This window comes from Stenella coeruleoalba (genome assembly GCF_951394435.1).
Source record: "Stenella coeruleoalba genome assembly, chromosome: 4".
Classification (NCBI taxonomy): domain Eukaryota; kingdom Metazoa; phylum Chordata; class Mammalia; order Artiodactyla; family Delphinidae; genus Stenella; species Stenella coeruleoalba.
Window position 1 is genome coordinate 64,850,911 of NC_137149.1, and position 26,129 is coordinate 64,877,039.

The 26,129-nt window shown below is 39.3% G+C and overlaps 1 protein-coding gene across 14 annotated transcripts in view; it reads right to left on the minus strand.

Moving 5' to 3' along the window:
• The window catches only part of APBB2 (amyloid beta precursor protein binding family B member 2), a 375,114-nt gene that overhangs the window by 185,106 nt on the left and 163,879 nt on the right, over positions 1-26,129 (minus strand). For 9 of the 14 annotated variants that reach the window (XM_079919402.1, XM_079919412.1, XM_079919413.1 and 6 more), the window contains 2 exons: positions 16,039-16,107; positions 4,263-5,078 (listed from right to left, as the gene is read on the minus strand). In XM_079919402.1, the coding sequence (XP_079775528.1) occupies positions 4,263-5,078; positions 16,039-16,057 (835 nt within the window). In that variant the 5' untranslated portion in view covers positions 16,058-16,107. Of the gene's footprint in view, positions 1-4,262; positions 5,164-16,038; positions 16,108-26,129 lie in introns of those variants that run through there. The other 5 variants (XM_079919405.1, XM_079919404.1, XM_079919407.1 and 2 more) reach the window with 1 other exon arrangement.

The window sequence follows — 26,129 nt, forward strand, 5'->3', positions numbered from 1 at the left end:
AACAGATCTATGCTAAAACCCTACTAGCACCCCCATTTTACAGTTGAGAGGCTATGCAAATTGCCTACATGGAACCCAGCTGAGGTTTGAACTCAGGAAGTTGACTCTAGCGCCCATCCTCTCAATGATAAATTAATGCAGCACTGGGCCCACTGTTGCACCACCCAGATTTGATTTTCTCGGTGTATATTCTGCCTTTGTACACTTTAGTAATGAACCTAATTTTGAAATGGCTATTCCACAAGATCCACCCAGTTTCATACTTTGTATCTTCAATTTTATTAAGCCCCAAATTAAACTTAAGTTACCTGTTGGTATAAACTAGGTACCCTGGTAGTATCAGAATGTTGTGTCTTTCCGAAGTTTTCATGAAGCAAACATAAAACACCAGGTGATTAATGGAAAGACTACACACAATCTGACCAACCTATATTTATCTGAGCCATCATGCTTACCTGGGGCCACTGAGGGGACTGCATCTCTGGCAAAACCTGAACAGACTTAAGGTTCCCACTTTCAAGTACCAAAATGATGCAACACTTTCTTTTAGAATCCAGGTCAGAGCATTCTTTTGAACTTTTCTAAATTCCTATGAAACTCAGTAACTCCGCTGATGCTTCCCCACCGCCCCCGGCTTCTAATAACCTCTTGCTTCTCAAAGGACAGACGACATAGGAGGAAAAGAGGAGAAACATATATACATGATTGACTGTGCAAAGAAAGTTACTAACGTGCCAACCTGGGCAATTCAGAAAGAAAGGGAAATAGCAAGTGGTCAGTCTCTGGGCTGGGCAGTGCATTTTATTTTATAAATAGCATTTTATAAAAATATTTTATAACTTGGAAAGCGTGCCCCTAAGGTAGAAATGAGTCTATTTATTTTTCCAGGCTCCCCAAAGCACAGTCTACAATCCAAAGATAACTGGGTCAAGATTTAGTCATACAACATACACCACTGTGATGAATACTTGCTTAGCACACAGTGAATAAGCAAGTATGTACACTTTGTATATATGTATATATGTAAAATGGTGCTGCATACTAGTATCTTACAAAATACTTGCACTTATTTCTTTTCTTTCAACAATTAGTATTTTGTGTTTATTTTACATATATATATATAAAAACTCATATATACTATATAAAACATATATAATAATGACTTCACCATTAGAAGTGTTTAATTTAAATTGACTGTGGGACTTCCCTGGCAGTCCAGTGGTTAAGACTCCGCACTCCCAATGCAGGGGGCATGGGTTCGATCCCTGATCGGAGAACTAAGATCCCACATGCCACACAGTGTGGCAAAAAAAAAAAAAAAAGACTGTGATCACTGTGAACACTAACAGTATGTTTCACTGGAAAGATTACCTCAAAAAAAATACCAATGCTGAATAATCAATTATTTTCTTTTATTCGCTAATTTATGTGATCTGTGTGATCATGAAGTAAAGAGGTGTCTTTTCAGTTGGAGTTCACAACTGGCTCTAAGGAAATTCCAAAAGAACTCCCAAATATTATTAATATTCTGAGGCATTGCATTACGCTGAAATAAAGATCCCAAAGTGATGATTTTGAAGGGATGGCTTCTAGCATTTGTAAAAAACTCAGTCTCACAGCTTCAGAGAGTTGGGTCCCAGCTAACACACTTTTTCAAGCACATCTGATTCAAAATGTCTATCCTTAGCTAGCCATTACGGGCCATCACCATACTGCCATCCTTACTCTAAAACTCAAGGTCTTCAAAAGCGACTTTAAGAATGAAAAATGAATGTATCCTCTCAACACGTCAGAAAACTCTAATCCAGTTCACATCACATGCCAAGCCCTGTAATGGGTTCTGTAGAGAAACCCCAGCAGCAAGTAACACCAGGACACCGAGCAAATGAGTGGTGAGCTGAGGGGACCCTGGAAAGGCCCCCTGGAGAGAGTGGCAGTGGACCAAGCCAGTGTACAGGTACAGGTTAAACTTGGTGCTCTTGGGACTTCCCTGGTGGTCCAGTGGTTAAGAATCTGCCTTCCAATGCAGGGAACGCGGGTTCGATCCCTAGTCTGGGAACTAAGATCCCACATGCCATGGGGCAACTAAGCCCGCACGCCCTGAAGCCCTCACGCCACATCTAGAGAGAAGCCTGCGCACCATAACAAAAGGTCCCGCATACTGCAACTAAGACCTAATGCAGCCAAATAAATAAATAAAATAAAAAATAAACTTGGTGCTCACCACCAGCCCTTTTTGACACCAGCACTTAGTAAGCGAAGGGGCCAGGGACAGAAATACCCTAAACACTCAGCAGCGAGGGAATCATTAAATAAATCATGGAGCTTAAAGAGGGTGGAACAGCATGCTTAATACTTAAATTCAGCCTGAGGCAGAAAAATGCTATATCCTGATATGAACTGATCTGCAAAATATATACTTTGGTGGAAAAAGCAAAGCATTTATAAAATATGTAATGTGTCATTTTTTTTCTTGTTTTAATTTTTACTGTGGAAATTTTTAAACATACAAAATGAGAGAGAACAGAATAATAAACCCTTATGTACCCACCTTTAACAAGGATCAGCTTATGGGCAAAATCCCATATACTATATTATAGTATAATATATTATACTATAATATTTTAGTATGTATCTCTAAATGGTAAGGACTCTTCAAAAATATCATTATAAAATTTGGGTAAATTTGAATATTTATTATAAATGTGGGTACATGCCTAAAATGGTTTCTGAAAAAAAAAAAAACAACTAAAAAAAAAGTAGTGGTTGTCACTGGAAAAAAGGGGGCCAGAGTGAGGAACCGAGGAGACAGACTTTACTGTTACTTAATACCTTTCAGTAAAATTTAAAATATAGCTACAAAAGGGAGCACAGGGCCTGGAAGAGCAGCAGAAAGGCTGCCACGACGTGAGGAAGACAGTGTGGCCTCAGTGGAGGGCGCTGGACACACGAGGTTGAGTTTGAATGTGAGACACTCAAGGAGCCATTTATATAGATTCAAACACTAGCAGGTGACAGTGTCCATCGGCTACAGGATATGAAGTCTCTAAATGTGAAAAGTAATAGAGAGTTGTGAACTCAGTGACATTACTATACATAATTACGATTCCAATAATGTGCAGATCCAGGCATTTCTGAGATGAAATGGGCTCATCTCAGCCTCTCTACTGCCACATCCAGCTACAGGAGGCTGATGAAATCTATCATTTAAAGCACTCTGGTTTTAAAGGGCACTTCAAAACCACTTTTTTTTTGTTTTTTTAAACAAGTTAATGTCTTACTTTCTCCTCTTTTCCCATCTGTAGTCCTTGTAATTTCTCTGCCTTATAGGTGGGTAAAATGTCAGTTCCTTCCCTGGTGGTTCTATCTGTTACATCTGTATCACATTAACAGAGCCCTGGGATCCACCAGAGGCAGGGTTAGGTTAAAGAAATAAGCCTTTGTGAATGCCTGTTTACAGTGAATTCAGACACAATACCGTTCTCCAGTCTTTTAACCTCATGATCAGTAAAACAGGGGCTATGAGAAGATAAGATTAAAAGTAGCTGATTTTTAGGACCCTGTTTATTTCTGTGACAATTTTCACTCCTCTGAAAAATCCAAAGATGTTACAAAATATAGACAAAAGTTAGGAAAGACTGGTCTCAACTAGACTAGCTAAAATCCAAAACTTCTAAATATATGTTAAAAGAAACAGTACTTTCTCACTTTCAAATATCACTTGAACAAGGCTAATAAAATGTTCCCCAGTAAAGGTCAAAAAGGAAATGCCTTTAATGAATAGACTTTCAACTTTTTAAACCTTAAACTTTTCATTAGCTTGAGCATAAAGTTTTTTCAGAGAATTTTAAAATACTTGGTTCTCTTTTTCAGTTTATATCTTGCCCCCGGCAAGTGTCTCCCTTTTATTATTTTCCTTAACAAAACCCAGCATTTCTACATAGTATATAGAAATAGTTCACCTAACCACTGGCAGTATAGTTGCTAAACAGGTGATGTTTTACTGTACTTAACACCGGGGAGCTATTTCTTTTACAAAAATGCTTCCCGGGACAAACAACTTATGTATGAATCAAAATGAAACCGCTGAGGAATCTAATGATATTTTCACACAAACTGCCCAATTTTACCCCAAGAGGCTCATGTTCTTCTCTACCTGCAGATGAAAATTTGGGGGAGGGGGTCAGTGTAGAGATTAACTCCATCAATAAGGGAAAACACCAAAAGAAAGTGCCACCGTAGGCTACACCTTTCCCAGGTACCTGTCTCATCTGCAGAGCTGGGGGAGGCACTGTCTTGGGACAGGGTCGTCCAGCTGGACTCCTCGTCACTCGGTGCCAGGTTCTGGATCCGGTGGAGTGCACAGTCAGTTTTGGCCCCCGTTTTAGGGTGATCCTTCTTGGTCTCCGGGCTGGATGATACGGTGGCTATCTGGCCATCTTCAGGGCTGAACTGGGGTCTGTTTGGTTTCTGCAGCAGTAAGTCGCCATTTCCAGCGACGGTGGAGGCCTGGCTCTGGCTTGGCTGGGCCTTCTCTTCCACAGCCCCGTGCTGGTTTCCCAAGTTCTGCTCGAGTTCTCTGGTTGAGGTTTCCAGGTCTGCATAGTAATTCAGGAAGCTCTTGGTTCTTCGGGGCTGGGAGGGTAAAATCTCGCAGCCCGAGGAATCCCGTGGGTGGGGCTCTTTACCTTCTAACTTCTCAGAAGTTATGTTGATGACTGCAGTGGGGCTGACGTTTCTGTTGGGGTCCTGCTGCCCTTGTTCTGCAGCCTTCCGGAGCTGGTTCTCTCCATTTTTCACCAGCTTGATGTTGGCAGAGCCATTTCCCAGCAGGGGCTGTGCAGCCGGATCCGAGAGGCCCATCGCCACCTGGATGTTAGTCAGTGCATATTTTTTCCTGCATTTGGGGGGTGTGCTGTTCTTGGTTTCTGTGTGTTTTATTTCAGCGTTCAACAATTCATTGTGGGAGGAACGGAGATTAAGGGTGTTTGGTGGTGTGGCTGGGCTATTCCGATTCGTGACGTCTGTCGTTCCGCTGCTGGCCATAAACACTGCCAAAGTGTCTACACCTGAGTCAGCTGGAAAGAAAAAAAGAAAACTGGTCATTAGACGCCTGGCATGATTAAACTACTTAGCATAGAGAGTGAGCAAACATTTCTATACAGAAAATTGAAAGAACCAATGCTTCCGTTGCAGTTTTGTAGAACAGACCCATTTTCCTCTCTCTTTTCAACGTTTGCTCATACATTAAACAGGAGCAAATAAAAGGCTTAATGTGTACACACAAAAGCCAATTTATAGAAAAGCTAGGAGGTCTGAGGGTCCAAATTTTACTTAAAGTAAAAAAGTATCTCTCTTTTGAAATCATATAAAAGCATTTTCTTCCAGCAGCTGGTCTTCGCTTTTTCACAACCTTGCAAATCATCCCCTTTCTAAACATTTACATCACATTTCTATTCTGTCATTCCCTCAGGCAACAAAAAAGTTGCTCAAAAATCCTCTGGGGCTCCAGCTTTCTTAATTAACCTGAAAGGTCACTGTTCAATGAAGCACCATACATCCAAGGTAATTTTTCTTCACCATGTTTAGAAATTGTGTTCTGAACACCAGGAAAAATCAAACCTCCATTAGAGTTTGATAATGTCTTGTGAACATTTCTGACCTGAGCTTACTGTTTGTACTAAACAGAAATTTTGGAGAAATGGCTTAATTGCTCAAGAACATACATACTCACATAAAACTATTACTAATAATGTAGCATCGAGCCCTTGGCTAAAGACGTGTTAGACTCCCCAAAGGAGTCTGAATATATTCCACTGAATTAAAACACAGACTCAGCAGTTTGCAGTCACCACAAGCCCTTGCAGAACTCCTAGGAAATTATCTGACAGTTGCATTTATCTCAAATATTGTTCACACCATCAGTAATTTGTTCCATGCGTCTCTTGCTAGGAAGACAGAAAGGTTTCTCAGACTAGAAGGGAATAAAATTCATCAGCAAGAATTTCTAAGGTTTCAGATTTCTCAGTCTATAAGGAATGACTTCTTTCTTATCTGATCCCTTGCCCTCCAGAGACCTCCGTGGGCTCTACACCAGCAGTAGATGAACCAAAGCACAGCTCCCAACATTCCTGAAATTGTACTATGACAACTCCCTCTTCCTCCACCAGGCAAAACAGAGACCTCCGCAGGGAAGGAAGGTAAGAATGTTCTACTGTTTGGAAGCTTAGAGGTATCCCTTTCCATCATCCGATACTCAGGATGAGCTATTTTAGAAAAGAGTCACCCACTGATTCTAGAGTCTGTGTGCTTCTTGGAAGCTAGGGAAATCTGTACACTCCAGGCAGTGTCCATATTTACGAAAGAATGACCATATGGCCCACAGAGATAGCTAAGGCTGTAACCCAAAGTGGTTAGACTTTGGGCCCCATTCTTTAGAATTATTATTTATAAGGATTCCTGCTTACCCAGCACCTACTGCACTTGGGCTTCATTGAGAATCTGGTTTGTTTTTCCCTTTTAAACACTATTCTGATGACTAAATTTTAAACAAAAATGTATACTGTTTTGGCTACTACTACCATTTTACAGAAAACATATTTCAATTTATAATTCAACCTCACTCCAGAGCAGCATTTGATATGAAAAGGGTCCATATTGAACCCACATGAAGTTTTCCCTGAGACACACAACCATAACATAGGCACACAAGAGAAAATTACACTTAGACTTCTGGGTATTTAGAGTGACATTATTATAAAAAATCTGGCAATCTGCTGGCTTTTTAGAAGGTATGGCAAAAAAATTGCTATGAGGCTATTTTACGGTGTTAGATACTATATCCTAGCAATGTTATTAGGGAGAATTTTTTTTTTTACTCTGCTTATAATTATAAACATTTTAAGAAAGAATACCATCAAAATTTCTTGGTGAGTTAATATTTAAGTGGCTTTTATACCCTGGATGTGACAGATAAAAACTCTGAGCCAACAGAGCTGGAGGAATCAGGCTCCCTGACTTCAGAATATACTACAAAGCTACAGTAATCAAAACAGTATGGTACTGGCACAGAAACAGAAATATAGATCAATGGAACAGGATAGAAAGTCCAGAGATAAACACATGCACCTATGGTCATCTAATCTATGAAAAAGAAGGCAAGAGTATACAGTGGAGAAAAGACAGTCTCTTTAATAAGTGGTGCTGGGAAAAACTGGACAGCTACATGTAAAAGAATAAAATTAGAACACTTTCTAACACCATACACAAAAATAAACTCAAAATGGATGAAATACTTAAGTGTTAAGACTGGATACTATAAAACTCTTAGAGGAAAACATAGGCAGAACACTCTCTCACATAAATTGCAGCAAGATCTTTTTTGATCCACCTCCTAGAGTAATGAAAATAAAAACAAAAATAAACAAATGGGACCTAATGAAACTTCAAAGCTTTTGCACAGCAAAGGAAACCATAAACAAGATGAAAAGACAACCCTCAGAATGGGAGAAAATATTTGCAAACGAAGCAATGGACAAAGGATTAATCTCCAAAATATACAAACAGCTCATGTAGCTCAATATCAAAAAAACAAACAACCCAAACAAAAAATGGGCAGAAGACCTAAATAGACATTTCTCCAAAGAAGACACAGAGATGGCCAAAAAGCACGTGAAAAGATGCTCAACATCACTAATTATTAGAGAAATGCAAATCAAAACTACAGTGAGGTATATCACCTCACACTGGTCAGAATCAAAAAATTCTACAACAATAAATGCTGGAGAGGGTGTGGAGAAAAGGGAACCTTCCTACACACTGGAGAGGGTGTGGAGAAAAGGGAATGTAAATTGGTATAGCCACTATAGAGAACAGTGTGAAGATTCCTTAAAAAACTAAAAATAGAGCTACCATATGATCCAGGAATCCCACTCCTGGGGATATATTTCTGGAGAAAACTGTAATTCGAAAATATAGGTACCCCAATGTTCATTGCAGCACTATTTATAATAGCCAGGACATGGAAGCAACCTAAATGTCCATCAACGGAGGAATGGATAAAGAAGAGGTGGTACAAATATACAATGGAATATTACTCAGCCATAAAAAAGTAAAAAAATAATGCCATTTGCAGTGACATGGATGGACCTAGAGATTGTCATACTGAGTGAAGTAAGTCAGACAGAAAATGAAAAGGCAACCTTTGGAATGGGATTTTTAAAAAGGAAAGAAATAGGCACAGAGGGGGACATGATTAAGGTGTCAGATGTGAACAGTGAGGAATGCACTCCAGGATCTGGCCTGAGGAGGGCAGGAGACGGAGCCAGGAAGAGGGTGAAGAGCTAGGGGAAAAGGAAAAGCCCAAGGGGTCAGAGGTCTCTGAAAGGTAAGGGAACAGGTGTGACAGGAACAAGGGATTGCTCCAACCCTAGCTGCATGCACACCTTGGGGAGCTTTTAAAAAGCCCAGAAGCCCAGGCCCCACCCCCTAAGACACTCCCAAATTCTGATTCAATTAGTTTGGGATTGGGCCCGTCAGGGTATTAAAATGAAATGTTCTTTGGGTGATTCTAGTGTGTGGCCAAGGCTGAGACCCACTGCAGTAAGTGAGAGACTTGGAAGAAAAAGATGATACATAAGCATATTAATGATTTCAGAAGCTCTTGGAACACTCTGGTCACACATGTCACGTTCCTTGTACATGCACACATTCTCAGCATCCCTCCCTCCTTCCTGGCAAATTTCTGCTCCACCTTTAAGATTCAGGGTAGATGTCACCTCTTTGGGAAGCCTTCTCTTGCCCCTCTAGACAGATTCCAGGGCTGCTGCTTCTACGCCTTTCATAAATCTATCTCCATTTCTTCATAGCATAACAGCATTTCTCACACTGTTTTATTTTTAACCTATTTGAGTTTATCACTAAGCTGTGACTTCCAGCAACAAGCACAGCGGCCTATCATGCAGTAGGCACTCAGTAAATGTTCGCAGAATAAACTGTTGAATAAAATGAAAAAGACAAGTGTTTCATTAACATCTCAAGAAATGTTTACTTAAAAAGCCTAGGTTAAATTTTTGAGTTTCTTATTAAAGATTGAAAGGAAACCACCATTACTGCCTAAATAGTCAACGGTAAATTCATTTTTCCTTTCCTTGAAAAAGACTAATGCTCTCAGAAAGGGAAAAGGTGATCAGTGGTCAGTTATCTCAGCTTTCCCCCCGTGCACGCAGCATCTGGGCAAGATTTAAAATAAAATCCTTCAATACTGTCTAGACCAATTTATTTTGTTCCTCAGCCTCAGCTCAAGAAAATTCCTGTTCAATTCTGTCATAACTCCCCAAAGAAGAAAAGACTATTTAGAGTCAAATAGCCTTTTTTTTTTGACCCAGAGCAGACTGGTGTACTTCTTTGCCAAACATGATTTCTCACCAGCTGTGATCCCAACAGCTTAAAGTTCTCCGTGCTTTGGTGTGAAGAAAACTGGAGGCCCAGCAGAGGCTCTGGTGCACACAGCACACGTGCTCCTGTCACCCCGTGATCCCCATCACCCAATTCCGGGCCTTCCTCTGTTCCTTATCTCCTCCTGTTTACCATCTGTATCATTAATAACACTGAACAGAAGAGAATTAAGTAGAATGGGAAATAGCAACATAACAGTAATATAACAAATTATGTTGAAAAACAGATGCGCTATGGACGTGGAAATGAAAGGATATAGAATGAAAGATGCTATATTGAGACTCTAATCAAAAGTTGGTGTATTTAAGCTGGTTCCATTTTTCTCTGCCTCACATGATTTTACTATAGTTATAGATCAAAGAAAACTTGGTGTACTACTCCCTATAAACTGGGGAAAGAGGGGAAGTTAAGTCCACTAATGCACGGGCTGGATGCTAACTGAGAATTCATGGCATTGCCATTCTCCCAAATTCCCTGCCTGGAAACCTGGGAATAGCCCTTCATGAGTTTCTTATCCTACCAAATTCTGTCAATTTTACTAGAAAACGTTTCTCCAATAAATTGAGTTCCCCCTTCTCACCATCTTTATGGCTGCTTTCAGGTTCTCACCACTTGAAGTTTCCTCCTATATCTCCCAAGCACAACAGTCTCTCAAACTCCAGTCTACACTGACACAGTTCGTCCTCTGCAATTCTAAAAACAAACGGACGGTGCAATTCTCAGTTTAAAAATTTCTACTGGGGCTTCCCTGGTGGCGCAGTGGTTGAGAGTCTGCCTGCCGATGCAGGGGACACAGGTTCGTGCCCCAGTCCGGGAAGATCCCACATGCCATGGAGCGGCTGGGCCCGGGAGAAAAAAAAAAAAAATTCTACTGGCTCCCTGTTGTCCAAATTCAGCTCAGTATACAAGGCACTTCAAATTCTCCTCTGCTAGCCTAAATCTACCCTTCCCACCACATCTCCTGTCACTGCACCTCCCCCTCCCATCGTGGTCCCTACATGACAGCAACAGTGAACTTTTCTGAGGATGCTAAGCCTCTTCGCAACTCTTTGCCACTGCACATAGAATTTGTTTCCTCTGCCCGGGAAGGTCCTTTGCCCTCATCTGCTTTACCCCTGCCCTATTTCCTGCCTGAAAACTCCTATAAATCCTTCAAAACCCAGCTCACATGTCCTCCTTTAGGTCTTCTCTGACTCCTGAACATAATCCTCTGTGCTAGGTGTGTGACATGCAGTTCACATCAGCACTTCTATACTATACTATAATATCAATTGAGAGATCTCTCTCCCCTTCAACACTGCAAGCGCCTTGAGGGCAGTGACTGTTTTGTTCACTTTTTATGACAGTTTTATTGAGATATAATTCACATACCATAAAGTTCACCTTTTTAAAGTATAATTCAGGGGTCTTTGGCATATGCACAGAGTTGTGCATTCATCACTACAACCTAATTGCAGAACATTTTTATCACCCCAAAAGGAAATCCTGTACTCATTAGCAGTCACTCTCTATTCCTCCCTCCCCTAAGCCCCTGAAAACCACTAACCTACTTTCCGTCTTCATGGGTTTGCCTGTTCTGGACATTTCATATAATCAGACTCATACAATATGTGGTCTCTGTGATTAGCTTCCTTCACTTATGTGTATCCTTAAGGACCATCCATGTTTTAGTATGTGTCACTACTTCATTCCTTTTTATGATCAAATCATATTCTACTGTATGCATCTACCACATTTTGTTTATCTGTTCATCAGTTAACACAGGTATTTGGATTGTTTACACTTTTTAGCTATTATGAATAACGCTGCTATGAACATTTGTGTACAAGTTTTTGTGTGGACATATGTTTTCAATTCTCTTGGATATATACCCAAGAGCGGAACTGCTGATTATAATTCTCCCGTGATGTGCACACGTATATACAGACATACATATCATATGTATACGTGTGTGTGTGTGTGTGTGTGTGTATAAAACCTTGTGAGGAACTGCTAGACTGTTCTGCAAAGCAGTTGTACCAGTTTACATTCCCACTAGCAATGCATGAAGGTTTTGATTTCTCTACATTCTTGTCAACACTTGCTATTGTCTCTTTTTGATTATAGCTACCCAAACAAGTGTGATTTAATTTTGATTTGCATTCCCCTTTCATGTTTATATTCCAGAGTTTCCAGTTCCTTTTACAAAGCCTGGCACATAAGAGCACTCAATAAATGTTTGGTTCATTAATCGTTCACTCATTTATTAACTAAATATTTTTCACTCATTCATTAACTAAATACTCTCTGAGCATCTATTACATGCCAAGGTCAGGAACACAACCGTGTACAAAATAAGCAAAATGAATGAGGAATGAGCAAGCACATGTCCATGACCCTGAGGGCCTGTCTTCAGTACAAAGGTGGCTCTGCCCCTGGATATCTCGAAGGTGAATGGGACCCATGACTTTGCCATCACCTCCGCATCTATTCATCATGCTGTCTCGAGCATAACTCACAAAGATGCGACATCCATTCAAGAGGCTCCAGAGCTCAGTATACGTTCAGAGCTAAGAGTGTGACGAGAGCTCATATTATTCCTGCTGTCACTCTCCTGCATGCACGATGCACAAACATCTGTTATGACCTGGCACGTATTTCCTTCTTTTCCGGTAAAAGCTTCACAGTTTTTCTTGAGAATCAGCCTCCGTCCACGCTCATTCATTCATTCAACAAATATTTTTTCGTGCCTTACTATGCGACAGATACAGTTCTAACTGCTGAGGAGACAGCAGTGAACAAAACTGACAAAATTAAAATATCTGCTCTCACAGAGGAATTCAGCTCCTGTGTTTCAGGCAGAGATGACGCTACCCCTTATTCACGAGGTCCATGGCCTAGGCCCAGCCAATCAGAGGAGCACATCTCCATGGCTGTGGTGACTGGATCAAGGAAAAGCATATGACCAATCCTAAGCCTTCTGCCAGAATGATCAGAAGAGAAGTGCTCTCTTTTCTCTTTTCCTTGAACTAGACGATTTATAAGCCTAGAGCTTTAAGAGGTCACCATGAAGAGACACCTGTGTACATAAGACCTAACAAACGGGCAGAGAGAGCCAGGAAACAGAGAGAAAGTGAACATGCCCTAATGACACTGCTGGAATCCCTGAAACGAGTCATGCCTGAAACATGAGGCGCCAGGACTTCCAGGGTATTGAAGCCAATAGATTTTCAGCAACTAAAAGAGCTGTAGTTAATATAATGCACAGAGTATTTTTTATGAAGCCTAACTAAAATTAGGTAAGCCAGGGTCACTTTAATTTCATGGCTAACTAACAAAGCTTTCCTCAAACCCTGAGTCGCAAAGATCCCAGCCCTGAGATGTAACCCCGTAACTCAGGTGACATCCTAATACAAACCCATGCTGGAGCCCGGAGTTAAACCTGCCCTCCCCGCTTCTCTTTTCTGAGACCTCTAGCCTCCTGTCAAAGAAAGTTTGTCAGTAATGACAGGAAACTCCTCTCTTCAATAACCTCCTGCTCTCCCTCTGCTCCCTTGGCATGTTTAACAAAATTGGAAATTGACAAACGGGCCGGGGAAGCTCAACGCCTGACCAATTCTTAAATGAGACTTCACATTTTCTTCATTTTTTAAAATTTTTCTGCTATACAACTTTATTTCCACTGAGGAGTTAACAGCAAAACTTCTGCCCTGAGGAATGTTGCCTTTTGAACTAGACCTCAAAGTATTAAGGAAATGAAGTAAACTCAGATTTTTTTTTTCTTTTAGGAAGGAGAGGCAAGATAAAGCTGGTTTCCTGAAATTACTCATGAAAGTAAACTCTCAATGTGACAAAAATGATAAGAACTTCTCTATGAACAAAGGAGGCGAAGGTTATTAGGAGGCAGCTTGGGTCCCTGGGTCAGAGAGATCACAGGATTAGAACCTTAGAAGTTTTTAAACCAGGAGGACAACCTCCCCAGGCTCTAAGATAAAGAGGTGATTTCACCCACTAGGTCTGACCCACCTAAGGGGTTTCCCATGCCCCAGTCAGCTAAACTGCCTGAGGGCTCACTCTGCCCAACATCACAAGTGGATCTGAGGAAAGTCAAAAAAAAATGCACCAAACACTTTTCTTCAAGAAACTCAGGGCAGAGACAAAAGGATACATTATTAACAAAACTCCCAATGTCTAAAGTAAGCACAGGGTCTTACGAGAAGGTATTAAGGATGAGGACAGAGGTTTAAGGAAGACTCCCACAAAAGGAACAGCTGAGCTGGGTCTTGAAGGATAGGGTTAGGGTTAGGGTCCACCGGTGGACAAGGAAGAGAAAGGCACTCCAGGTGGGAAATTAACCTGGTATTCCAACATCACACCCAGCAGATGTAGTCACCTTGGGATATTATATGCTTATCCCAAGGATATTTTCTTTGCTCAATTTCTAAGCTGTTTTCATCATTTCATCTTCTTCTAAATGATGTCTTCTGAAGACAACTGTATTTCTTCAATATAGCTCTAGAGTTTTATGGCCACGTTTGATTAACATAGTCAGTGATCAAGCTGGTTTAGGTGAGGAAAAGTAGGTAAGCTAAAGTAACAACACAGATTTTCTTGAAAAACTGATAAGCTGGCCTCAAGTCAATTCCAAAAGAGAAAAAACAAAAAAACATTAGACAATGGCAGTGTCCTTGAAATAGGGTAATTACTATGTCACAGGCTGAGACCTACTCGGAAGGGACTCCCGTGTTGAATCTCGAAGGTTCAACAAGAATTTTCCAAGACATATAAGGGTATACATTCTGGCATGTTTGTTTTTTTAAAGGCTCTTTGTAGTCACAGCTCCTAAGAGTTGAAAATGGGCTTGAAAGCAAACCTTATCCCAATTATTGGTCCATACTCTACTTCACTAGCTGCCATTGGATTTTCACGTAAAAAATGGCTGGAATGATACTCTATTGAAATAAAAATACCGTTTTCCTTGTAAAATGTGTTACATCCTATACCAATGCATGATAGTAATAGGTGTTATTAAAAACCACGCTGGGCTTCCCTGGTGGCGCAGTGGTTGAGAGTCCGCCTGCCGATGCAGGGGACACGGGTTTGTGCCCCGCTCCGGGAAGATCCCACATGCCGCGGATGGCCGCTGAGCCTGCACATCCGGAGCCTGTGCTCCGCAACGGGAGAGGCCACAACAGTGAGAGGCCCGCGTACCGCAAAAGAAGAAAAAAAAAAAAAGAAAAAAAACCCACGCTGGATAATGGTTTCATTATCTCTTATATAACTACCAATGAATAAAGCAATTTGAGTAACAACAGTTAAAGTGAATAATTGGTATAACAAAATATAGTGACAATGAGAAATTTCTATAGGTTATTTGATTAGTTCGCCTCTATCTAGAGGAAAACACATCATTTACATGTTTGCCAGCTTTATTCTTATGTTTCCATGCTGAGTCTATTTTGCAGTGTAATAAAAGACTTTAAATGCTAAAGAATTCCTAGAAGGAATTCTTCTCAACACTTAAAATGTATTCGTCAAAGGACACATGTATTTGCTTTGATTTTGCAAAATTAATATACTTATTCAAATATGGATTTACAAAGAAAATCTACTCCCTGCCCCTAAACCGGCTTCTAAGAATTGCCTCTAAGTTCCTAATTTTCCTGTGTGAACTTAGGTTGGTCACATTGTTTTCAGCTGTCTTTAATAAAAGGATATTTCTGGTCACTCAACTGCCTCTACTTAGCTTAGTGTTTATTTTATTATGTTTTAATTTTAGTTCTCTGTTGAGATGTAACATGCAGTGTTATATAAAGGAGAAAAAGACTTGGACATACTTATTGAGCTTAATTTTAGAATTTAGGGACATTAACATCTATTTGTCCATGGTTTAAATTTACTTACTTAGAAACTCAGAATTTGCGGAGGGGTATGTGCCCTAACAAATATAGAATCTACCTAGATCTATTTGCCACTTACAGTCTTGTATTATGTTTAATTCAAAATGTCATTGCAATTGCTTTTTTCTTATTATATTACTATGAGGCTAAGAATTAAATCCCACACCACACTGTATGCAGACTAGCATACATCACAACACAGAGAAAGGGGCATACAATGAAATTAAGTTGGTTTTCTTATTAAGGCCTCAAATTAATCAGCATTAGATCCAGGGAGAATTCTGAATTGGGAGTTCTATTCTAGACAAACCCCGCAATGCCTAAGATGCTGTTTATGCAGACTCACCACCAATGCCTCCTTTGTTCAAATTTAACAGTTCACAGGCTATAACATGCAATGCTACATGGCAAAATGTGACAGAATTTTAGTTTTCTGTTATAGTCAACTAAAATGTTTTCACATTATGATATTAGTAGAGTCATGCAATTAATACATGCATGCAGTTAAGTTCAATTACTTCTTCTATCTTATTTTAAAGATCCACCTTTCTAGTACATTAGTGAAAAACAATAAAAAAGCCAAAACATGTTATTATAGTAAATCATAAGTTTAACATCAAAACAATTATCTAGTATATATAGCTGTTAAAGTTTTAATAGTCAACTAGTATGCTGCACTGAAACATGTGAAAGTATATCTGACCTGGAAGTACTTCTGACATGGGTCACTGGACGTCAGCAATGGTGCAGGAAATAGGTTATAATCTGAAATCTGAAAAGAGGAATCATTTGAGAAATTAAAACCCCAAATAACAAAGCATGAAAGGAAAAAAGCATAGCATTGAAAATTCTTCTAAAAGCTGTTAAAAATGTTAAGCAAATCTTGGCAGACAGTGTCCAAATTTGGTTTACTTATAGTTGGCCAAACCACTTTTGACTGAAATTTGAATTCCTGCTTAACCACATTTCCCACAAACATTTCTTGAGATTTTTTTCCATACCAAGTTTAAGTTATCTATCTATCGATCTCAAGTTTCCAATGCCTTTTCTCATTAAGAACACACAATTCAGAAGCCAGTAAAGAAAAAAACTGGTAAATTTAACCACATAAAAATTTAAACCTTCTGTTAAGAAAAAAAAAGAGGCTATAAACACAACAAAGAAAAAAACAAACTGAAAGAAAAATTCATTACAAATGAACTCATTTACAAAACAGAATCAGACTCACCGACATGGAAAACAAACTTATGGCTACCAAAGGAGGAAGGTAGGAGGAAGGATAAATCAGGAGTTTGGGATTAACAGATTCACACTACTATATATAAAACAGGTAACCAACAGGGACCTACTGTATAGCAGAGGGAACTATATTCAATATCTTGAAATAACCTATAATGGAATAGAATCTGAAAGAGAATATATATATATATATATACATAAAAAACTGAATCAATTTTCTGTACACCTGAAACTCAACGTTGTAAATCAACTATACTTCAATTAAAAAAAGAAAAGTTCACACCATAGATGACATAAAAAGGTAAATACCCTTTATATAGAATGAGTTCTTTGAAATTAAGAAAAATATAAACAAGCCTGTAGGAAAATGAGCAAAGGACAGAAACAAGTCCTAACAACTAACCTCACTCAAAACTGAAGAAAATGCAAATTTAAATAAAAATGACTTACTAGTTTTCCTATAGCTAACTGCAAAGATTAATAAGCTTGATAACACATAATCTAAGGCAAGGACACTGGAAATAGGAATTTCCAAATCTTGCTGGTGGGAGTAAAAACTGGTAACACTCTTTGGAGAGCCATTTAGAAATATATGAGCAAATTTAAAATGCATGGACCCTACTGCTCAGCAATTCCTTTCCTAAGAATTTATTTTACAAATAAAATTACATAGACTCTACTGTTCTAAAAGCAAAAGATCAGTAACAACCTAGCTGTGCATCAGTGGATAAGCGCTTCATTAAACTATGATGCAGCCATACAATAGAGTACTGTGCTGCCATTACAAAAAAATGAATCGAATCTACATGACCTGATACAAAAGGGGCCTTAAGACACATCACAAAGGTAAATAATATGCATGATCGAATTTGAGTAAAATTTTTAAAAGCATATACATATATATATATGTGTGTATGCATATACACACACACACACACACACACTTGCATTTACATAGAAAATGTCTTAAAGGAATAATAAAGAACTACATACACTGGTCAACTGCCAGTTTACCACATTAGATACATAACAAGGAAAACTGAAAACAGACTTTGTTTTCAATGAGTTGCTATCAGGAATGTCTCTTAGAATAACAAACTGCTGTATTAATTCAAATGTGGACACTGCATGATTCCATTTATATAAAGTACAAAAACAGGAAAAACCTATCTATTATGTCAAGAGAGTTTGCCCTGGAGGGCAGGAAAGGGGAAGAAGCAAGAAAGTAGCCTCTGGGATGTTGTGATGGTAATATACTTCTTGATCTGGATGTGAAAATTCATCAAGATGTAGCCTTTTGTGTACATTTCTGTATGCTTACTATACTTCCATGAAATGTTAAAAAAAAAAGTTAAATGTTAGTGGTTTCCTAAAGCATTATTCAAGTTGAGAAACTTTATATTTGCAAAGACTAAATTCTAATTTAACCTTTCCAAACTAGTAACCTTTAATGGGCATTACTTCCAACTTATGATTTAGATAATGACCTGGCAACCTTGTCTACTGGTCCACCATACATTTTTTAATTATATTTTCACATATTGTGGGTAAGGCTCATTACTTTGGTATAATTAAAAGGGTGGGCTTAATTTAAACCGTCCTGAAACAGCAAGAGATGTTTCCTCTATGTACCTTTGCTTCTGCCCTATATCTTTCTCAACTCCTTAAAAGTATTTCACAATTCACTTTTCCTTTCTTTCAGTTTTTGTCTTCAGTATACCTTCAGTTATAAGCATAGCAGATATGAGGTGATAGCTATCAAGAAAATGAATACCAATAAAGTAGAAAGAAAGCTAAGAAAAGGCTTTACAGGAGTATTTTGAAAAGGCTTGAACAAAAATTAAAAATTTGCATATCTTAGTTTGTATTATACTTAAAATAAAATATTCATTTTTTCCCCAACACAGAACAAACTCTGATTTCTGTAAAGTTAAGAATTGGACATTCTGCTAATCACTTCATTTTTAAAAAGGCCCTGTGCTGGTATTATCATCTGACCAATATTTAATCCATACGTGCCATGAATTATGCTAGAAGCACGAAGCACTTCAGTGAACAAAAACACATTCTTCCCTCTTTTGGAATTTATAGACTAGTTGGGGAGACGGATATTAATCAGATAATTAATCAAATCAGTGTGTAAGTATATATGTTCTAGAGGAAAAGAATTCAGTTCTATGAGAAAATGTAATGAAGGAACAGGTGATATAGAGAGCCTGGAGAGTCAGGAAACATTCCCCTGAGAAAGTTAAATTTATGTTGCAATTTGCAGACTAAACAGGATTTAGCAGGATAAGGTTATTAAACACCTAAACGCTACGCAAGGCACTCCCTAGCCCTGGAGATGAAGCACAAAATGCAGAACTATTTTTCCCTAGGTGCTTATATCCTTGATGAATAAATGTAATGTAGTAAAACAGTTTCCGAGGACTTTGCAGCATGCATTAATTCTACATAAATAATAACCTGAGAAAGTATAAAAGCACTCAAGTATGGTTTTAAGAATATTCGATAGCAGGTAGCCACTAAGTGCAACATGGAGCTACTAACACTTGGAAGGTGAGTTTTTAATTTTATTTAAGTATGCAGTTGACCCTTAAACAATGCAGGTTTGAATTGAGCTGATCCACTTACACCTATTTATTTTTCAGTAATGAATACTGTTGTAGTCCTACATGATCTGTGGTTGGTTGAATCCTGGGATGTGGGGGGAATGCTTAATCCCTGAGCAATCCCAGTATTGCTCAAGGGCCCACTGTCATTAATTTAAATATAAATTTATAAACTGATGCTTGACTCTTTGGGGGAAACATTTTAAATAAGTTTGGAACTTCTTGGGTAAGTAAATCTACTTCCAACTCTAAACCTTATGATCAAGTATTTCCAGTGAAAATTCTACATCTGAGTTGAGTGTTAAAACATGCTGATCTTGGAGCCTTTGCATGAAAATAAATGTAAAATATCTCAATAATTTTAAAACATTGATTACATGTTGAAATGATAACATTTTGAATATAATGAGTTAAATAAGATGCATTGTTAAAATTAATTTCACCCATTTTTTAAAACGTGGGTACTAGAAAATTTCAACTTACATATGTGGCTTGAATTATATTTCTATTGGAGAAGTACTGACCTAGGGAATGTAGGTGGATTCTGAAACTTTACCCTACTCAAAATACTATCTTCTTTTCCCAGAAAAAGCAAAGCAAATGCTCCCTCAGCTGTAAGCTAGAGGAGGTATACCAGCTTTCAGAGGAAGTGCCTTTGTTTCCATAAAAATCACATACTGAGTTGCCAAGACACCCAAGACCCAGGGTAGGCCACCACAAGCTCCACGTTAAGAATATAACTGTGGGAATTCCCTGGTGGTCCAGTGGCTAGGACTCTGCGCTTTCACTCCCGGGGCCTGGGTTCAATCCCTGGTCGGGAAACTAAGATCCCACAAGCCTAGCGGCGTGGCCAAAAAAAAAAAAAAGAGATATAATCATGATTTCAAAACAAACAATGAAATTAAATGCATCAATCTAGCAACAGGTTTCCCTTCCAGCAGTGTTTTTATGTGTCGCATTTAGGAAAATCCATAATGCTTATGCGCCTTGTGACAATGCCATTGGAGCTCAATAAATGTCCGACATGACCATAGAGGAGCAGCCTAAGCAGAAAGCACTAGTAAACAAATAAAGAAGTGAACAAGTAAACTGAATGCCCACTTGTATTTTGGTTCAGTATAAGATGCTATGTACTTTTCCTCCCCATTGGACATAAATATAAAAATTCAAAATTATATACATATATATTAGTTCAATGTTTTATATGATAACACTCCAATCCTCAATGCCTTTATTTTTGTCAATATGATACGCCCAGACCAAGAATGCTAGAGTATACAATCTCACTATAATCAGGCCTTCATGTGCTCCATTTGCCTCAGTAACTGACTGGTCTTTTTATTTGTGATATTGTGTTTGTAATTTAGAATAAAAAGAATTTTTCACTTATTTTTATTGTGTATTTTACCTTTTTTCAATATGTAATTATACACTGTACCCAACAGGCTTCAAACAGGAAGTAGATGACACATTCAAATTGCATATTTTGAGGAGGGTCTAATTAAAGGACTATTTTTTTAAAACAAAGTGGGCAGAATAGGAAAACGACAAGAGATAATGCAGATCCCAGGACCAGTAAAAGCAAGTTACCACTCCTGGTCTGCAGGAAGAGAGAGCAGTGTGCAGGGTGAGCACTGCCCACCACCACCATGGAGGTTCACAGCCAGCTTTCAGCAACCTTGTGCAAAACTGGTGTCTTCTCCTTCTCTCACTGCCTGATCCTTTGGCTATAAGGATGAGAAATTACTCCTTAGTAAGCTAAAGTTGTGTGTAACTCCTTTTTTCCAAAAATAAATGAAAACTCACAAGTGTTCATCCATTCAGATCCAGCTCAAGTACTACATCCTTGATAAAATGTTCTCTGAATACCTACTTGTTTAATCACTATTATCCCACCACTAAACTTTCTACATACTTCTATTATTATGCTTAACATTAAATTTTTATTTTTAATTTTTTTTTCCCAACAGAGGGTAAATACCTTGAAAGGAGGACTGCCTTACTTATTTTTATTTTTTTAAATTGAGGTATAATTGACATAAAATTATATTTTCAGGTGTAGAACATAATGATTTGATATTTTTATATACTGCAAAATGATCACTACACTAAGTCCAGTTAACATCCATCACCATACACAGTTACAAAACTTTTTTTTATCTTGTGATGATAACTTCCTATGTACTTTTAAAGGATGCCAGACAAACAAAAGATATAAAATAAAAATAAGACAAAGAATTTCACTTTACCTCTCTTCCCCAAATACAGTTAAAAAAAATATCTGACAAATTCCTCTCAATTTACTTCGCTCTCTGTCCTGTGCACCACCTCTTTAGACCCGTAGTACTTCACCTGGTTCCATAATTCCTATCATGGCCTCAGTTTAATCCCTCCTGACACCTCCCCCCAGATCCATCCCAGCTCCACAACGCCAGACAAACACTGCTCTGTTCACAATCACTCCCAATCCAAATGCCTCCAGAATAAAGTTCTCTCAGCCACTGAGAACCTAACACCCACTTGATTCTAGAACTTATTTTTAGAGAGCCCTCTTTTCTCACTGGTTTTTAACCTGGGAAAACTATCTGGGGAAATGAGCCACGTTAAGTGTGTCCTAACATATTTCTGAGTTTATGGACCCTCCCCAGCTCATCTACCTTAGCCTGGTGTTGGGCCCACAGTAGGTCTAAATAGTTATTTTTAGATACTTTGTGATCTTCACAATTCTGAGGCTGCTTGTCCTCTTCCCAGCTTAAGAATATTGGGTGGGGCTTCCCTGGTGGCACAGTGGCTAAGAATCTGCCTGCCGATGCAGGGGACATGAGTTTGAGCCCTGGTCCGGGAAGATCCCACATGCCGCGGAGCAACTAAGCCCGTGCGCCACAACTACTGAGCCTGCACTCTAGAGCCTGCGAGCCACAACTACTGAGCCTGTGCTCTAGAGCCCGCGAGCCACAGCTACTGAAGCCTGTGCTCTAGAGCCTGTGCTCTGCAACAAGAGAAGCCACCGCAATGAGAAGCCCGTGCACCGCAACAAAGAGTAGCCGCCCCCGTTCACCGCAACAAGAGAAAGACTGCACACAGCAACGAAGACCCAGCACAACCAAAAACTAAATAAATACATAAGCCTGTGTTCAGACCATCATTTAAAAAAAAAAAAAAAGAACAAGTATGTAAAATTGTATCTCACTCTGCAGGTGGGTTCTAAAGTCAGAAAATGAGGCAAAACTTGACAACAGTCAAACTTACTTTGAAAAATCCTTTAAATTGCCTTAGCACAACACACAGTTTCCATTAAACAAAGTGTGTGCAATTTTATGATGCATACACAATAAAGAGTATTTCATATGTATATGCAGATTTTTATCTCAGCATTTTGTTTTTCCATGGAGAAGAGAGGTGTGACATATAATATTGTACACTATGGGAATAAACTTGATTTTTTTTTAAATTTGACATTTAATTACTAGTACAATTTCTTGCCATCTGCATATCTGGGTGCTGCATATCTGCTGTTAAGAATCACTGTTCTGGAAGAGTCTAAATTTACCACTTCTAGAACTTAAAATAGAGGGAAAAAATTGCAGCAATAAAGGTACAGGGACTAATCCTATCGCTAATGTCTATATCTGAAGCAAAAACACTTAAAGAGGTTGATTTGTGATTTTAGCTTTTTATCTTACTTGAGTCAATGTTCTCAAAGCCAGATTTCAAAACCAACTCCAAGAACAAAGGAAAATAAACACAGGAAAAACCATGTTTCCGGAACTATATCCCAGGGGAAAACATCAACAACTAGAAAAGAAATGTTTTCAAGACAAAACAATAAATGTAGGATTTTCCATTTACAAATTACCTTTATAACTCTTTTTTTTTTTTTTTTGCGGTACACGGGCCTCTCACTGTTGTGGCCTCTCCCGTTGTGGTGCACAGGCTCCAGATGCGCAGGCTCAGCGGCCATGGCTCACGGGCCCAGCCGCTCCGCGCGGCATGTGGGATCCTCCCGGACCGGGGCACGAACCCGTGTCCCCTGCATCAGCAGGTGGACTCTCAACCACTGCGCCACCAGGGAAGCCCCCCTTTATAACCCTTAACAAGAAAATTTTTATGCTCCCCCCACAAACATACTTGATCCCCATTTTTCATATTTCAAAGGTATAACATCTGCAGTTTAGAAATAACAGCAATGTTTAATGCTTCTAAGAAGTGCCAACTTAGGACTTCCCTGGTGGCGCAGTGGTTAAGAATCCTCCTGCCAATGCAGGGGACACGGGTTCGAGCCCTCCTCTGGGAAGATCCCACATGCCGCGGAGCAACTAAGCCCATGCGCCACAACTACTGAGCCTACGTTCTAGAGCCCACGAGCCACAACTACTAAGCCCATGTGCCTACAGCCTGTGCTCCGCAACAAGAGAAGCCCCCGCAATGAGAAGCCTGTGCACCACAATGAAGAGTAGCCCCCGCTCGCCACAACTAGAGAAAGCCTGCGTGCAGCAACGAAGACCCACCATAGCCCAAAATAAATAAATAAATTAATTAATTAAAAAAAGAAGTGCCAACTTAAAATCTGCCGCTGGATGGCTGTGGAGGATGAACTGCGTTAATGGCCTCAATCAACAACTTCTCTGTATCCTCGCCGTCTGCGCTGTCGCTTTGCAGTCCCTTCTCACTGACTGGCCTTGCTATGTCACTTGCTTTGGTCAGCTGAAGGTTAGCAAGTGGGATGGCACAGAAGCTGGCAAAGCATAGCCCATTTCCAGCTCCCTGAGAAAGATATGATCTGTACCACCACCACGAGAACACACCCAGGCTGGCCTGTTGAAAGGATGTTGGAGACTTGGGTAGCATAGCTGAGTCCTCTTGTCCAAGGCCACTGAGATCAGCCTAAGCCAGCCGACCATCAGACATGTGGGAGAGCCCTGCAGAGATCTGCAACTATACCGGCAGCTGACTGAAAGCACATGAGTGAACCTAGCAAAGGCTGTAAAAATGACTCATCCATTCTGTAGAAACTAATGGCTACCGTTTAAGCCACTAAATTTTGGGGTGGTTCATTGCGTAGCACTACTGTGGCAACAGACAAATGATAACACTATACCCACAACAACCAAAATGAGACAATAGAAGAGCCATTGGGATCAAACCTGAATTGATCCAGGGGAGGTATGATGCTATGTGAGGACCCTGCTTCAGGGAATCAAGTTTTTTCTTGGAGATTTATGCCCTCCCTCAGTTACATGGCACTGTCTTGATCAATATAGGCTGCATCTTTGGTTTCTACAGTTGTTCATTCACAATACACAACCATTTACATGCTGCACATCAGAATACTCCATGACAGCAAATTTTAGGAATTTGTCATAAGGACATATAAGCACCATTATTTCTACCAGGAACAAGTTAAATGTCCATCAATAGAAGACTGATTTAATTTATACGATGGAATACTATGCATCATTTATTTAAAAGTGAGGATATTTCTATATTTAGTTATATAGAAAGATCTCTACTAAATATTGAATGAAAAACTAACAATAAAACAGTATGATGAGTATACTGGCATTTCATACCCAGTGCTGGCAACTTTCTGTATGTTTAAAAATTAAAATAAAAAGTTGGAACAAAGGCAGCATGTATAGTGTCATTCTTTCATAATTTTTTTTTTTTTTTTTTTTTTTTTTTTTGCGGTACGCGGGCCTCTCACTGTTGTGGCCTCTCCCGTTGTGGAGCGCAGGCTCAGCAGCCGTGGCTCACGGGCCCAGCCTCTCCGTGGCACGTGGGATCCTCCCGGACCGGGGCACGAACCCGTGTCCCCTGCATCAGCAGGCGGACTCTCAACCACTGCGCCACCAGGGAAGCCCCATAAATTTTTAAAACTATTTTTATGGTAAAATAAAACACAGATTGAGAAAATCACACAAAACAAATAGTTTATTAATTATTATAAACAAACCACTCTTATAACTACCACCCAGATCAAGAAACAGACTTTTCTAGCCAACTCAAAATGCCCTTCATGAATTTCTTCCTTTCCTCTAAAAGTAAACAAACTATCTTGAACTTATCATATTCACTTCCTTGTGTTTCTTTATGATATCATTACCCAAGGTTACAACTCTGGTCAACACAGTGAATTCTTATCCATTTTTTTAAAAATGTGACATGTATTTTAAGTTATGTTTACGCTACCTCCCCCATTATCCTTCTCTTTATCTTACAATTTATTCCTTAGAGAATCTGGACCACTTGAACTATGGAGTTTCCACAGTATGAATTCTGCTGACTACATATTCATGGTGCAGGTTAACATGTTCCTCCACCCTCCGAATTTCCTGCAAATTGGCATCTGGGTTAGGAGGCTTCAAAAATACTGAGATTCAATCCATTTGGTTGTATGATCTTTCATCAAGAGGCACACGATATCTGGTTTTCTTGGGTTTCTAATGTCAGATGCCATTGTCGCTCAATGCCCGGATCCATTAAATCAACGGGGGTTGCAAAATAATGATAGTCTATTCTCTCATTTCATTTTCATTTATTGGGTGGAAAAAAATTTAGGAAGGGCCTCCCCTCATCTACTACATGGTTATCCAGTGATCTGTTCATATAAGAAAGGCAGGGTAAACACGTGGTTCTTTCTTGACCACTTTTAAGACAATGAATTGGTGATCCATTAACCTCAGGTAACCAATAATTTGTTTTTCTTATCATCAACCCTCACAGATTTAAACATCCTTGGAATTCTTATTTTTGAAGCTCTAATTGCCCCATGCCAGCAGAAGCCCCTTCAAGTTGGCTCCTGAGTCCTTTTGACACGGTCCTAATAATCTTTGATAACAACCTTGCTAGCTATTATCTTGAGATGTCCGGGCTCATCTTGTATCTCTCCAGTTATTTTCATTGTTTAAAGCTCACTCTTTAGGAGATACCTTAAGAAGAGTTC